Source organism: Podarcis gaigeae (assembly GCF_964106915.1).
Source record: "Podarcis gaigeae genome assembly, chromosome: 6".
NCBI lineage: Eukaryota > Metazoa > Chordata > Lepidosauria > Squamata > Lacertidae > Podarcis > Podarcis gaigeae.
The window spans coordinates 1825623-1842110 of NC_139682.1; the positions used below are offsets into that span (position 1 = coordinate 1825623).

At 50.7% G+C, this 16488-nt stretch overlaps 1 protein-coding gene across 2 annotated transcripts in view; it reads right to left on the reverse strand.

Annotated features, from left to right (window-relative positions):
* TTI1 (TELO2 interacting protein 1) overlaps window positions 1–16391 on the reverse strand; it is a 28938-nt gene extending 12547 nt beyond the window's left edge. The window contains exons 1-8 of one of the 2 annotated variants that reach the window (XR_014565642.1): window positions 15991–16391; window positions 13027–15343; window positions 10679–10879; window positions 9425–9570; window positions 7748–7888; window positions 3175–3379; window positions 1119–1490; window positions 763–844 (exon numbers count right to left, since the gene is read on the reverse strand). Coding sequence is in view for 1 of the 2 variants with exons in the window: in XM_083744158.1 (XP_083600284.1) it covers window positions 1403–1490; window positions 3175–3379; window positions 7748–7888; window positions 9425–9570; window positions 10679–10879; window positions 13027–15292 (3047 nt within the window). In the remaining variant the exon portion in view is untranslated. Of the gene's footprint in view, window positions 1–762; window positions 845–1118; window positions 1491–3174; window positions 3380–7747; window positions 7889–9424; window positions 9571–10678; window positions 10880–13026; window positions 15344–15990 lie in introns of those variants that run through there. The other variant, XM_083744158.1, reaches the window with a different exon arrangement.
* Window positions 16392–16488: the final 97 nt, after the last annotated feature.

Here is a 16488-nt window from a genome sequence, read left to right on the forward strand (position 1 = left end):
GGCTCAGGCAAGCACAAGTGACGTTCAGGGCCAAAGGGACAGAAGAGAGAAAACAGAAAGAAAATGGGTGTGTTGTGGGAGAGCCACCTTTGCCTGGTTTTGTGAAAACAGCAGGCAGGGCTAGGCAGGCTTCCCATTGAAGCAAATTTGCCTTTTTCCAAAGAGACTTATATGGTAAGAAGATTTCGTTGGCTGGTCCACCTACCTGGAACTGGAATTCCAAGAGGCTGGGGTTAGTGCCGGATGCTGCAGCACAATTGCTGACAGGAGGGGGGGGGGTCTTGTCCGCAGAGAACACCTGTGTGTGCTCAGAAATCTGCACCGGTTGCTGGGCCAAGTCCAAGGTGTCAATATTAGCATAGGAAGCCCTGAAGAACTTGGGAGCAGTTTACCTACAAGGTCGCCTTGATCCCACATGTGCCCACTGAACCACTTTGATCAGCAGAGCTGGCACTGATACAAGGCCACAGGGTGCCTTTTCTGCGTTGGAAAGAACTGAGTCTTTCAGTGGGGCGGCAGCTACACTCTGGAACCCCTTGCCACTTGGCCTTGGGCAAGCGCCTTCACTGGACTCCAAACTTTTCGGTCTGGCAAGGAATGTCTGCGCATGTAGAAAGTGGATGTATGTTTTAATCTCTTTTTAGTTCATAGCTGACTTTTATCTTTGGGATGTTTCAAAGGTCTGGGTTTTGTTTTGTTTTTTACTGTTTTTACAGATAGTTTTACTGTTTTATTCCCTTTGGAAACTGCGCCAAGGTTTTTTTTTTTAACAATCAAGCAGCAATAATAATAAATAGTAAGTTAATACTTATAGCCTACCCATCTGGCCGGGCCTCCCCAGCCACTCAGGGTGGCTTCCAACAGAATACTAAAAACACAATAAAACATCAAACATTGAAACCTTCCCTAAACAGTGTATAGATATATCAGGAAGTTTTTAATGTTTGATATTTTACTATGTGTTACTACTGTGTTACCTTTATTGTTGTTAGCTGCTCTGAGCTTGGCTTTGGCTGGGGAGGACAGGATATAATTATTATTATTATTATATGTTTTATATATGTTATATATGTTTTATATATGCTGTAAGCTGTCCAGAGTGGCTGAGGAAACCCAGCTAGATTGGTGGTGTATAAATAAAATTATGATAATTATGAAATGAATGAATGCTGGTCCTTGTTGAGTGAAGGGCAAGGCCCCCTGCACCTTGGCTCACTTGCGTGAGTCACCTGAAGCAGCCGGCTTTGTGGTGTTGCTTGTGCAGCATATTTATGGATCTAGGAGGGGGCAGCTTTTCTGCAGAGTGTGGGGATTACTTGATGGCTGAGGGAACTCTACACTGCTATGAAATTCTGCTCCGGGTACAACAGGAAAGGCTTTGTGTTGCTTGCGTTTCCATTACCTGCAGGCGGCCTCTTGCAATTTGGCAGGTTGCTTGATGCTGAGGTAGGGGAGGCAGGCATCCTCCACTTTATTCAGGTCGCCCTCACCTGTAGGAACAGGAAGAGAGAAGCGTCAGCGGAAGACGACTCGCGCAGGGAGCGCCCCGGAGGGTGGGCAGAGCGTCGGCTTGCATCTGCAAACAAGGAGGGTCAGGCAAGATTTAGGGCTTGCAGAGTGAACCGAGGCCTTGGGGTGGGCAAGGGAAACTTGGTTCGTGGGAAGGCAGGAACACAGGGGGTCACAGTCCTTACAAGGCCGTTTCCCAAAGAGCACACGCATCTGCCTCTCACCTGGTATTGCACAAAACAAATGAAATACCGTGAAAATCCCTGAAACGAGAAGTAATCGACTAGAAGTATTACCTTGTGGAAATCAACTAAATAATAAAATCAAAAAGCTTAAGGAAAAAATAAGGAAAATCTAAAATAGAACAAAGCCTTTAACGGGATGACGGCTACAAACCTCGTTTCACTGAACCATTCCGTTTCCTCAGAAGGAAATAGAAAAATCATAAACTTTAAATGGCCAAGATTCAAACAAGGGTAGAACCCCCAAAATTCTGACGTATTACAATCCTAGCTTGACCTAGGTAAAGCAAAGCACAGTAATAAAGGATTGAGGACTCAAAAGTACAGTTTCTAATACTGAATTTAGAAAAAAGCTACAAAAATGGCAAGTTTTAAACAAAGCCCAACTTGAAGAAGGCAAAGCACAATAATAAAGGGTTGAGGACTCAACTGTGAAAATTCTAGTGCTGCTTTTACAAAAAGGTTTAAAAACCTAAATGGCACAAATTCAAAGAAAGAAATATAAGATAAACCTGTTTTAGATTTTGAACGAACTCAAGAACAGGGTTGAAACACTCCCATGGTCTAGATGTTACTGCTGATGTTAAAGACTGATTAAGGACTAAAGACTGATGTTAAAGACTTTCTCACCTGGCATTGGGCAGGTAGAGATGCTCACACGACCCCTGCAGAAAGCAGCTCTGCCAGCCCTGCCTCTGGCTCGTTCCCAAGCGCCAGGCTGACAAAGCCCCTTGTGCTGCAGTTCCCAAGCAACAACCTCCGTTATCCTTTTTTATTATTTTTTATACGCTTTTTATTGTGTTTTCTTTAACATGTACAAACAAAATAAATACTCTAAAGTTCAACAATTGTATGTCTGTTTATTTTCTACACGCTCTATCGCGCACAGACCTCCCTCCCTCCCTTCAACAGGCTTTCATATTAAATTTTCTCTTTCACAGGTTCTTAGTTGCATTCTACACACATCACAAGATTTATTTTAATCCTGCTACAGCCTTTAAACATCTACAGTTATTACCTATATACTCGACAAATTTACTCCGTTCCTTTTTGAACTTTGTTTCTTCTTGGTTACGGATCCTGTGGGTCAGTTTTGCTAATTCTACATATTCAACCATTTTTGTCTGCCACTCCATTAGTGTTGGTATTTCCTGAGTTTTCCATTTTGGGGCTACTGAGATTCTGGCGGCAGTCGTAGGGTACATAAATAGTCTCTGGTCTGCTTTTCTTAATCCATCGCCTATCAACCCCAGCAGAAAAGCTTCCGGTTTTTTGGGGAAGGTACATTTAAATAGTTTTTCCAAGCTCTGTTATCCTAAGGTTACAAAGGTTCGGCTGTTGTAATTTGGCTAATTCTCTTTTAAAGCTGTCTAGGTTGGTCACTGCCTCCTGTGGCGGGGAGTTCCACAGATTAACTACTCACCAAGGTCCAGAGTTTTGCATAGGGAACCGAGGCCCTGCAGCACGGCGAGCTGTAGCTTGAAGGCAAGGGTGTGGCTATAGATGGGCCCTGCCCGGGCGCTGACCGGGGCCTGGGTGACGAGGGAGGCTGCCAGCTTCGGCAGGACGTCTTTGGAGAATCGCCGCCGCAGGAAGTCGCCGCTGTGGGCTCCCAAAGTGCACAGCACCTGCGGAAATTCCACCAAACAGGCTCTTATTCACAGAAGCAAGTCACATTTGCTGGAATGAGTGCAATCTGCAACAGAATGCTGCAATGTTGAGGGCTCCTGTGCAGTTTTCTAGCCAGCTATGCCCTTTCCCGGGATACTCCATTCCATTCCCCTTCTCCCCTGCGATGAAAAGCAGGACTCTTTTTCATTCTGCTTCAGAGCACAGCCGCTCTGTGCCAGGCCACCTGCACCCAGACTTGCTTTCTGCATTAATCTGCACTGAGTGGGCGTTCTGCCACAAGACCCAGGCAGAGGGGCTTCTCGGTGGTGGCACCTGCCCTGCGGAACGCCCTCCCCTCAGATGTCAGATAAAACAACTACAGTCATAACTCTTGGTACGTTTGCTTCAGGTTGAATCTTTTCAGGTTTCATCCTGCGGTGACCCGGAAGTAACAGAATGGGTTACTTCCGGGTTTTGCCGCTCGCTCATGCACAGACGCTCAGAATGACGTCGTGCGCATGCGCAAGACGTGGCAAATTGCTCATGGTGCGAACGGTGCTTCAGAACAGATCCCGTTCACGTCCAGAGGTATCACTGTATCTGACTTTTAGAAGGGAAGTTTTTAAATGGTTGCTGTTTGATTGTGTTTTTAATATTTTGTTGGGAGCCACCCAGAGTGGCTGGGGAAACCCAGCCAGATGGGCGGGCTATGAATATAAATTATTATTATTTCTCTACACCACGTTCAGCCCATATCTGGGGGGCTCAGAGCAAATACTGCAGGTTGTTTTTCCGCACTGTTTGCACAGTGCCGTGCAGCTCTGTGTATGAGAGCGACTGTGCAAGTTGGGGGTGCCTGCAGCATCATGCAAAGGACTAAAGACAAGAAAGTGCAAGAACTGCTAAGCCTCTAGGCATCGCAGCAGGTTGGACTAGATGACCCCTGGGACCCCTTCCGACTCCGCAATTCTACGATTCTAAACTCGGCTGCCAAGAGGAGGCCCACCCAGCACAGGGAGGGTTGGGTCCCCTGCTGCACTGAAGTTCTCTCCCTCCCTCTCTGCAGTTTCAGAAAGGAGGCCACCACGATCAAAGGGATTTCTATAATTAAAAAGTATCACCTTCCCTGCTGCTTGGCAGCATATCTCAAAATGCTGAAAAGGTAACTGCGTTCCTCGATAACGTCTTCTCCTCTCCCGCGCAAAAAAATCCTGCCTGGTCCTTGAGATGTTGGCTGGGTATTGCAGGCTTGGCTGGGGTTTTTTTTTTGTCCCCCCCCCCCAAGGGGGGGGCCCTGTGTATTACACGTTTAGCTTTAAGTCGCTCAAACCATTTGCACTTCAAACGCTCTCCTTGTAGGCCACATCTCGGAGCTGGAAGCCTGGAGGGCATCGAATGCTTCTTCCTTGCCAGGTTAGTTGGCCAGATTCGCTAAAAGGGGAGCACAATCCCCCCCCCCCCAAAAAAAGAAGACCAGATCTTGCACCAGCCCTTGAGAAACAAACAGGAGATGAAACATAGCTGGGAGATTTCCTCTTTGCTGCGCCACTTTTTCCCCTGTGACCCTGTCTTTCACTTTGCTTTTTCAGCCAGGCTGCAGCTGCGGAAGCCAACCTGGTGCCCCCACACTCTGGCTCAGTTAGCACTACGGAGCTCAGCACTGGGCCGCACTGTCAGGCTGTTAGTTTTATTCCCTGTTTTGCTTATTGCAAATCTGCATTGTTCTCATCGGCCGACTGGCCTTCTTTTGGAGGCAGCAATGCTTCTCACTGCCAGCTGCTGCAAACTGCAGGAGGGGAGAAGGGCTCCTGCGTTCGAATCCTGCTTGTGGGTTTCTCCCCACAGGCGTCTGATAGATAGATAGATAGATAGATAGATAGATAGATAGATAGATAGATAGATTCTTTATTGTCATTACACAAGTGCAACATTGCACAAGTGCAACGAAATTGGATGCCATCCCTTAAAAACAACAAAAGCAACACAACAACAACAACCAAACAAACCACATTCCAGCCACACCCACACCCACACCCATCAAACTCCCAGGTCACACTATCGAGTTACTGCATTTAAGAAGGCCACAGCTCTTGGATAGAAACTATTTTTCAGTCTATTTGTCCTTGACTTGATGTTTCTGTATCTCCTGCCAGAAGGCAGTAGTACAAACAGACTGTGTCCCGGGTGAGATGCATCCTGCAGGATATTGTTTGCTTTCCTAAGACAGCGGGAACCGTACAGTTCTTCCAAAGATGGGAGGGGATGACCAATAATCCTTTGGGCTGTGGTTATGACCTTCTGGAGCACCTTCCTCTTCCTAGCTGTACAGCTGGAGAACCAGGCACAAATACAGTATGTGAGAATGCTCTCTATGGAGCCTCGGTAGAAGGACACCAGCAGTCTCTCACTCAGATTGTTCTTCTTTAAAAGTCTGAGGAAATAAATTCTCTGCTGGGCCTTCTTCACCAGAGCAGTGGTATTTGCGCTCCAAGTCATGCCCTGATCGATAGTCACTCCCAAAAACCTGAATTCCGCCACCCTCTCCACCCGTTCCCCGTTGATATACAAGGGCTGAATGTCCGCCTTTTTTTTCCTGTAATCCACCACCAATTCCTTGGTCTTAGTCGTATTAAGAGCCAGATTGTTCTCTCCACACCAAGCACAAAGCCGCTCCACCTCGTCCCGATAGGCGGACTCATCCCCTCCTGAAATGAGCCCCACCACCGTAGTGTCATCAGCAAACTTGATGATTTTGTTGCTGGAATAAATGGCTGTACAATCATACGTATAGAGAGTATAGAGCAGGGGACTCAACACACAACCCTGTGGTGAGCCGGTGTTAAGGCTAAGGGCTGTGGACATATGTGACCCTACTCTAACCCTCTGAGAACGTTCTGACAAAAAGTCCAAAACCCAGAGACAGGTGGAGTTGGAGAGTCCAATCGCCTCTAGCTTGGACACCAGTCTATGGGGGAGGATAGTGTTAAAAGCAGAGCTAAAATCCACAAACAGCAGCCTCACATAACTCCCCGGCTGCTCCAGATGGAACAGAGCAGCATGGAGAGTGGTAGTGATAGCGTCTGGTTGGCCACTGTGGCGATTGGCCTTCTGTGGTTTCCAGCAGCTGATATTCAGAAACCGGGGCTGCCCTTGAGACTGACCCAGAAACTCCAGCGGGTGCAGAATGCCGCGGTGAGACTCCTTACGGGGTCCTCGCCGTGGGATCAAATTCACCCAGTGCTATACCAGCTACACTGGCTCCCAGTGGAGTACAGGGTCAGGTTGAAGGTTTGACCTTTAAAGCCCTATACGGCCTAGGACCCTCGTACCCACGGGACCATCTCTCCTGGTATGCCCCGTGGAGGACCTTACGGTCTTTAAACAAAAACATCTTGGAGGTCCCGGGCCACAGGGAGGTTAGGCTAGCCTCAACCAGAGCCAGGGCTTTTTCAGCCATGGCCCCGATCTGGTGGAACGCTGTGTCACAAGAGACTAGGGCCCTGGACTTGACATCTTTCTGCAGGGCCTGCAAGACAGAGCTGTTCCACCAGGCCTTTGGCCAAGGCACAGTCTGACCCCCTCCTTTGGCAATCTTCACAGAACTCTAGCCCAATGGTTGCCATTAATTTGATTCTGAATTGATTTTAGAATGAATTAATTTTAGAATGTATTTCAATTAATTGATTGTGATTTTATGTAAACTGTGTTACTTTTCCTGTTGTTAGCCGCTCTGAGCCCGGCTTCGACTGGGGAGGGCAGGATATAAATAAATTTTTATTATTATTATTATCACATACTCTTTTTTAAAAAAAATAGTTTTATTAAACAGAGGGCCAGGGTGTGCCATTTTAGGGGAGGAATTTAATTTTTGCAAATCTCTTTCCTTAAAATGTGTTTTTGGGTGTGAGGAATTCAAATCTGCTATTATTTTTGTGACTAGACAGCATTTAGCTCTGTAAGTCTACATCTGATGAAGAATCATGTAAACTCCTTTTGGAAAACCAAATAACTTTTAATTTCACCTTCTGAAAATGTCAGCTAATGCTAAACGATGGTGATGATGTAACTGGAAATACCTGGCAATCAATGATTTCCATGCAATTTTCCTTACCAAGAAAACTAAATTGTATTAATTTAACCAAAATATATTTTGAATCCCCAAGCCACGTTACAACGTTTTAGCCCCCTTCATTTTCAGAATCTGCAAAAGTTCAATACAACCTAATAGGGGGAAGCCCCAAATTCAGCAGATCAGTCCCACAAAACTAAACTGTGGTCAAGACGGCTGGCTCCTCCCTTGCAGGAACTGTGTCAGGGGCCAATTTCAGCCCCTTGCTGGCCCTGGTGGGGTGTGGGTGGGTGCTGAGGATTCTGAACAGGCTCACCTTGAAGGCCCTGAGGACAGCCAGGGGGTCGTCCTTGGTCAGGCGGTGGACAAGGGCAGGCCACGTCCGATGGGCCAACGGAAGGAGGTGGCTCTCGTGGGGGCTCAGCACCGTCACGCAGAGTTCCAAGACATCGAGGACCTGCCAGGGAAAGCGCAGGAGAATTCAGAGGAGAAACGCAATGGCATTAACGGAGGTGGAGACAGCTAGACGAGTGATTGTGCGATATAAGAGTGTTCAGTGCTCTTGCTTTGTTCTCACCTTGAGAAGAAAACAGTCCTTGATCTCTTTTTCAAAGACTAAAATGCGTTGGTCACTTGCGGGAGTCAGTTGGTAGCTGACCACCCCTCAACTTGCGTAATGTGTCGGCAGAGGGTGTGGAGCCCCAGCGGAGTCTCCAGAGATTTCTTGCTCCCAGCAGAGAGCTTCTTCCAGAGTCCCCAGTTAAGGGGAAAACTCCTCTCCCGCACAGTTCAAAGGAACAATGAGCTTTTTGTCTCCAGACACAAGACGAAGCTAGACACTACTATCGACCTATGAGCAGAGAGATCTGCTAACACCACCACCATGCTAGCGAAACGCTGCTGTGTAAAACCTACAGCCTCTTAAGCTAACAGCTTCAGAGTCAGACCATGACAGCAAACAGGGCAGGGCTCAACATCAACACAAGATCAGGAAAACAGGACATACTCATAGTTTAGAAGTCCCAGGCCCTAAGGAAGTCGACTATCCTCCACCAGGGCCAGGGCCTTCTCAGTGATGGCTCCCCTTCTCAGTGATGGCTCTGACCTGGTGGGATGCTCTGTCCCAGGAGACCAGGGCCCTGCAGGATTTCACTTCCTTCTGCAGGGCCTGTAAGACGGAGCTATTCCGCCTGGCCTTTAATCTGAATTCAGCCTGATCTTTTATTCCCCTTCCTTCCCTCCCCCTCCCATTTTTGTGAAGATTACCCGCTCTGAGACCCCACAGCTAATTCTCCCCTGGTCTCCTCACTGGCCCAAATAGGACTAACTTAGCCAGCTAGCCCTGGTGATCATCTAATGTTTACTGGATGGATTTTTCACCTAAATTGATTTTTGATTTTATTGTTATTCACGTTTGATACCATATTTTATGCTGTTTTTTTGTAGCATCAATTAAGTGTTTTAAATTTGTTGTTAGCCGCCCTGAGCCCAGTTTTCTGAACCAGGAAGGGCGGGGTATAAATAAAAAATTATTATTATTATTATTATTATTTATTAAAAACAATGCCCTGGAGACCATTATACCTATCTCCACATCCCTGAACCAACGGAAGGGCGAAGGACTCTGCAAATCATACACTCGACCTCGCTGGTGTTGCTATGGTGACCCAGGGCACCTGACACCCTTATCTCAGAGCATCCAGACACGGAGGATGCGCTTCTCAAGACAGGAGGCCAAGCACTGTGTCATTTAACCCATTTTTCGCATTATACCCAAGGGTACCCTCTGGCTGGTTTTAAGATCAGCCCTTTGAGCTGGGAGCCAAGCCCATCAGTCTCAGGCGCATGAAAAGGGGACAGTGGACATGCTCAAAGCAACTCGTTTCACTGCATTTTACATGTTCAAAGCAAGGGCTTTGGCACTTAGATACCATCTCCAGGGCTGGGCCAACAGCAGAGCGCCTGGTGGCCTGGCTGCTGCTCCAAGGCATACCTTCAGCCGCACATGGAGACTCTTGTCGGAGAGCAAGTGGGCACATCTCTCCATCACGGCCTTGGCGGTCTGGGCATGGGCTGGCAACAGGCTCTCTGTCTCCAGGCTCTGCTCAGCTACTGGCTCCAGAGAAGGCAGCTGATCCTCTGGGAAGGAGAAAGGAGGGTTGGCACTTATGGGAACGATACAGGGTGGAACTTAAACACATTTTTTAAAATTATTATTTCATAAACTTTATGCTGCACTGCTTGACTGTAGGAAAAAAGTCTCAAAGCAGTATGGAAGTGAGAGCTGGACTATAAAGAAGGCTGATCGCCGAAGAATTGATGCTTTTGAATTCTGGTGCTGGAGGAGACTCTGGAGAGTCCCATGGACTGCAAGAAGATCAAACCCATCCATTCTGAAGGAAATCAGCCCTGAGTGCTCACTGGAAGGACAGATCCTGAAGCTGAGGCTCCAATACTTTGGCCACCTCATGAGAAGAGAAGACTCCCTGGAAAAGACCCTGATGTTGGGAAAGATAGAGGGAACAAGGAGAAGGGGACGACAGAGGACGAGATGGTGGGACAGTGTTCTCGAAGCGACCAGCATGAGTTTGACCAACTGCGGGAGGCAGTGGAAGACAGGAGTGCCTGGCGTGCTCTGGTCCAGGGGGTCACGAAGAGTCGGACACAACTAAACGACTAAACAACAACAAAATCTATGAAAGATTAACAATATTTCAAAACTTTCAAGAAGTTAAAATAGCAATAGACTAAAAGCAGGTTAAAACTCACACCCATCTGGGTAGGCTTGTCTAAACAATAATAATAATAAATAATAATAATTTATTATTTGTACCCCACCCATCTGGCTGGGTCTCCCCAGCCACTCTGGGCAGCTTCCAACAAAGATTAAAAATACATTAGAATGTCACACATTAAAAACTTCCCTGAACATGGCTGCCTTCAGATGTCTTCTAAATATCAAGTGGTTGTTTATCTCTTTGACATCTGATGGGAGGGCATTCCACAGGGTGGGCGCCACTACCGAGAAGGCCCTCTGCAACAAGAATGTTTTTTGCAGGCACCAAAAGAGGGTACAGTGAAGGCGCCAGCCTGATGTCAATAGGCAGGGAGTTCCGAAGGGCAAATGCTGCCACACTAAAAGATCAAGCTCTCCCAAATGCAGCTATGGCATTCCGTGCGCGTGAGTGTAGGGGACGAGCATCCTGGGCTCCGACCACAGACCTGAAGGACTTTCAGCTGTACTGACCTTCCTCTTCCTCCTCCTCTGTGAGATTGCCTTCTGCAATCCGCTTCTGCTTCACGTACTCGAGGAAGAACTCTTCCATGGCCTCTGCGGTGAGAAGTGTCAGGGGAGGGGTTTCCTCATTCTGCTCAGCTGCTCCCGAGAAACGGCCCCCTTCATGCTCCAAATTCTTCTCTGTTTGGCGCTCCACCGCAAACCAGGAAGCTGCCAAGAGGAGGAAAGCGTGACTTCCTCAAGCCCAACAAAGCAATCCTAAACTTGGCCGTTGCTGGAAACGGGTTATGTTCTGGGCAGCTGGGGTGTACATTTAAGTCCCAATTTGGGGAAAGAGGGCTAAGCCACACAGGAAAGACACAGCGCAGTGAATCTCCAGGCCAGGCTATGTCCGTAAAACCGTGCAGAACTAGTTTGTAAAACGCTTATTCTATATTTGTTGGCTGCGGCTAGATTGACTATTGCCCAATAATGGAGAAATATGTTTGATTTTTCGATTCACATTTGGTTTCAGAAGGCCCTACACACCCCAATTGCAGAAGAGTGGAATCATTTGATGTGTGTTTTACGAGATACCTCCAAGCCAACAGCTCTCGCATGATGGATGTTTCTGACAAGCATTAAGGAACTGGCAAATTCCCACGGAACCAGATTTATTTGCTCCTGAGTATATACCAAAATCCACTACCACAAGCCCTCTTTGATCCCGAGAGAACGATAATCCCATTTTCTGGCCTGATTTTAATCAACCTCTTCATACTCCCATGTTCTATAGAACTATGATAGCAAGCCGCTACCTGAATCGTCTCGCTTCATTGTGTAAGATATTTTGATTCCTTAATAAAGTTCTAAAATATAAAAAGAGAAACTGTACAGTACATAGTAGCAGCTATAAATTCTCCTGGCTTTCCTCTGCAACTGGGACAATCAGGCTGCAAACCAAGGAAGTTTCAAGGAATTCAATTTGTTCCTTTCTGAACAGGTAGATCTGGACTCCGAATAACTGTGGGATGAATCCTGTGCTGATCCTATCCAGAGCAAACCCACTGAAATTTAAAAGGGCATGACATAGGTGCCTCAATTGCAATAGGTCTACTCGCAAGTATGATTTAGTTGGCTATAACTCTCAGTGCTGAATATTACTCTCACATATGCATTCCTAAGTATGCATCCTCTGAAGGAAATCCCACGCATAGATTAACGGAGTTGTTCCCGAGTCATTTGGCACCCCCACACAGTGTAGATCAGTGGGGAGCACCACCCCACGGAGGACAGTGGGGTTACCTAGGAAGGCACTAAGAGGCAAGGGGGCAGGAAGGGGGTGCCAGAGGTTTAAAGGACTAACAGAATTTGAAAAGCTGGTATCATTGACTCAAGTTCATCTTCTTTGTTGAATTAAACTAAATAGTTTTAATTTGATTTTGAATAAACATGCAATGAACGGTTACCATTTTGAATTTCATTGTGCCGTTCTCTTCCCTAGTGGGTTGGGCAAACTGCTATCCTGATGAGTGATTTTTACAGGGTTGGGGGCCCTGGGGATGCGAATGTGGAACCAAGAGGCAATGGCCTGAAAAGGTTTGGGAACCAGTGGTGCAGATGTTACCAGCATGGATCCAAGGCCCTGGGTCATTTCCTAACTCGGCTACAGAATTTCTGAAAGGAAGAAATGGGTGAATTAAGCAACACATTGCAACCAAGTCCAGGACCCCTGGGATAGCACAGACAAGACAGAGGTCCCCCATTTTGGGGGGTGTGCTGTGGATTTTCTACCCTGAGTCAAGGTGGTGAAGTGGTTAGATTGCCAGACTAGGACCTGGTAGAGGAGGGTTCGAATTCCCCATGACCACGAAGCCTGACCTTGGCCCATTCGCCATCCCTCAGCTAAGCCCTACCTCACAGGGCTGTTGTTGTGAGAGAGAAAGTACAGGTAAAGGGACCCCTGACCATTAGGTCCAGTCGTGGCCGACTCTGGGGTTGCGGCGCTCATCTCGCTTTACTGGCCGAGGGAGCCGGCGTACAGCTTCCGGGTCATGTGGCCAGCAGGACTAAGCCGCTTCTGGAGAACCAAAGCAGCGCACGGAAACGCCGTTTACCGTCCCGCTGGAGCGGTACCTATTTATCTACTTGCACTTGGACGTGCTTTCAAACTGCTAGGATGGCAGGAGCAGGGACTGACAACGGGAGCTCACCCCATCGCGGGGAATCGAACCGCCGACCTTCTGATCGGCAAGTCCTAGGCTCTGTGGTTTAACCCACAGTGCCACTCACGTCCCTGTGAGAGGGAAACAGAGCCACTTATGCCTTGAGCTCCTTGAAAGAAAAAGCAGGACAGAAGCATGGCAGTGAATGGGTACCTAGCCTCAGCAGCAGAGTGTGCATGACTCCGAGGAATGAGGCCGCCCGGTCAGCGTGATGCAGGTCAAGCTTGGCCAGGATGTCCTGGATGACGTCGTCCACCAGGGGCAGCACATTGGCATCCGAATGTCTCAGCATGGCTTCCAGGACCCGCGAGCAACGGGGCACATGAGCCTGGTGGCGCAGGTGCAAGGAGATGCCGTTCACCAGGTAGTCAGCATTCTGGTTGATAAGGTCCGGGATGGAGCCGTAGCCACAGGCGCAGCAGATGTCCTCCATGGCCCCACTGGCTGCCTGGCTGATAAGGAGCGTGGCATCTCCTGCCTTCTCCAGGACGGGGTACAAGGCTGAGATCAGCAGGGGGCGGAAGTCCTGCTTGAGCGCGGAAGCAAAGCAGCCCACCCCTTCCAGCTGGATGCAAATCTGCCAGATGTTGCCGTTCATGGCGTGGACGGTGAGCTTGGCATCTGGGAGAGGAAGGGGCTGGCCAGGCGGAACGGCAAGGAGCCCGGAGCGCTTCGCCTCCGGTTCGCTGGCCAACTCCTCAGCCTCGATGCTGGTGACCAGATGCCAGTTGGCTTGGTCCACGTATTCCTCCAGCACAGAAGCCACGACGCCTCTGAGATCCTCAGCACTGGTCACCTCTTCCTGCTCGTGAAGGACATCCACCTCCAGCCCAGCTGCTCCAGCAATTAGTTCATTGAGGACCATCGCTGCCTGCTTCCGGTAGACAGCCGACTCTCCGTACAGGCCCAGGAAATGGTCCACCAGCAAATAGAGGTTCCCGTAGTATCCCAGGACCCGGCAGATCTGCTGGAGTAAGGAGAATATGTGCTCGTCGGCAAAGAACCGGAAGCACTTCCTCTGGGCGCTGCTGCTGTGCTGCAAAGGTCCTGGCACGTCCCCAAGACGCCGCTCCTCCACAACCTTCACGTCCTTCACGTCCAGCTCCAGGACTTGCACAAGGGCCCTGGAGAGGCGGTGGAGGTGGGAAGACGAGTTCAGAACCAGGTTGACCCGGGGGCCCAGCAGCTTCAAGTACCCGAGGAGCAAGTTCAAGGTGACCGTCTTGCCCTGGTCATCCTGGGAGCTCATCAGGCGGGGAAGGGTGGTGGCCAGGGAGTGGAGGTCCTCCGAAAGGATGTCGGCAAGAAGGCGGTTCTCCGCCACCCTTCCCTGCTCCGCAGTGCTCCGCAGGACCTCGCTGCTCCGAGTTCGGATCTCGGGCCTCTCGTCGTTGACAAGGCCAACCAAAGCCTTCAGGAGCTGGCTGGCGGAGTCGACCAAAGACCGGCTGCAGGTCGCCATCAAGAGCTGGACCATTTCCACCAGCTCCATCCTCGCCTTCCAGTGAGGGTGAACGGACACAGACCCAACCACCTTCGCGATCAGGATGGAGAGCTTGGCTGCTGTGCTCTTTGCCCAGTCGGGGTCTCGGTGGACCACGAGCTCCGAGAGCCTGCCTTGCCCCTGCACGGATGCCTCCGTCTTTGGCGGGATCTGTGCCAGTTGCTCATCTGCCATGACCAAAGCTAACGTCCGGGAGAAGACTTTGACGGCCGAGACGACGATGCCATGGCCTTGCTTCACGTCCCCCGCAATGATCCGGGAGAGCGTGAGGGAGATCCCAGGCAAGAAGGAAGCAAAGAGATCCCCGCAACGCTTTGCCTCCTCGCCGTCCAGCGGCCGGTGGCCCCCCTCGCAGTCGCACTGCAGAAGCAGCGCTTGCAGGCATCTCAAGGCCGTGATCTTCAGCTGCTTGGCTTTCTCCTGCTCCGCCAGGGAGAGCAGCAAGGAGACGGCAAAGCCCAGGTGCGGGAGGTTGGAGGGCTGGTACAGAGTCGCCAGGACGTCGCCGGAGGCCGAATGCAGCAGAGCCAGCAGTGCCTGCAAGACAGCCTCCTTCAGCTCCTCCGACAGAGGGGCCAGCTGCTGCGGGCTGGAGGGGGAGGCCAGGCAGACGCAGAGCTCAGAGAACAGCTCCAGGAGCAGGTCGGGCTTCTTCACGCACGTGGCGGAGAGCACCGAGGCCACGCACTGGGCCACGGTCTGGACCACGCGCTCCCGCTTCGGCCCTGGGACCTTGAGGGTGAAGCGCAGGGGGAAGAGGACATATTCCTGGAGTTCCTGCAGAGCAGAGTCGCTGACCGTTCGCAGCTGGGAGCGGAGCAGCTCCACGTTCTCCGCCGTCTGGGCTTTGGTCAGCTGCACGCAGGCCGGGCGCAAGGCCCCAAACGCCTCCTGTGGGGTGTCGAAAACAGCCATGGCCTGGCCCTGCCGCCCTCCACTCAGGCCTCTCCTCCGGTCGTCGTCATCCTGCGTAGGGAAGGGGAAATAAGTTCTGTGAGAGCAGCTTTCAGGTTACAGGAGGGGCAAGAGGAGAGAACCCCTTCAGAGGGGGAAAAAGGGGTGTATAAACACAACAAATAAATAAATAAGGTAACATGCCCAATGTGCCCCTTGACATAACTTCTGTCGGCCTTAAGAGGGGAAATAACAAGTTCTCAAAAAGCTAGAGGAAGGCTCTCTGAAAAACAGCAGGCAGTCTCAAGGTCCCTTAAAGAGTTTCACTGCATGGCTAGCTACCCCAGTGTGTGCAGAGCAGGGCAGCTTTGGCCAATGCCTGGAGCTGAAGAGGGAAAGAGAAACCCTTTGGCATAGAAAGGAAGGGGCCTGGGAATCCCGGGACTGTACAACCGGAAAGGACCCCGAAAGGCCACCCAGCCCCGACCCCCTGCAGTGAAGGAATCGCAGCATTGTGGAGTTAGAAGGGGTTCCCAAGGGTCATCCAGCCTGACCCCCTGCAAAGCCTTGCAAGGGGTCAAGCCCTCTGGTCTAGCCTGGAAGCTAGTCCCTGGCCTAGACTGGCAGTCTCTTTGGGGTCGAACTTTGCAGGAAGGGGCCTGGCCTGGCCTTTATGCCCGGAGGGCACGCGCTCTACCCACTGAGCCACACTGCCTCACCTGGGGCTGGAGTCCAGCGAGTGGGCGGGGTCAGGCCACCGGCAAGGCCCTGGAAGTGGCCCCGGATGGCAGGTCACTGGCCCTCTATTCCCCCCTCCCCAAACACCCCCCAGGCCTCCCGCCTTCCCCCCGCTTCTCCCTTCCTCAGGCGCTGCTCGGGAGAAAGCGAGAGTTCGCCACATGCCGGAAGTCACAATTCTGGCGGAGCGAAATATCTCCCGCGGGGGAGACGGGCGGGAGGACGGAGCGACAAAAGTCCCACCGGAGCAGCACCGCCCATGCGCGGCGGCCGGGCCCTACTGCGCACGCGTCGCTGGGAGTCCGCGCGTGCGCTTTAGGGCGGCGCCGGCTGGACTTGGCGCCGCTTGTCCGGCCGAAGCAGCAGCAGCGGCGGCCGGCGTTCTCTCGCGCCTCCTGGGTGGTTTGTCCCCCTTGGCCTCCCGTAGCATGCCGCCCTCTGACCCTCGCGCGGCGCCGGGGTGAAAGGGCGCGCGGCCA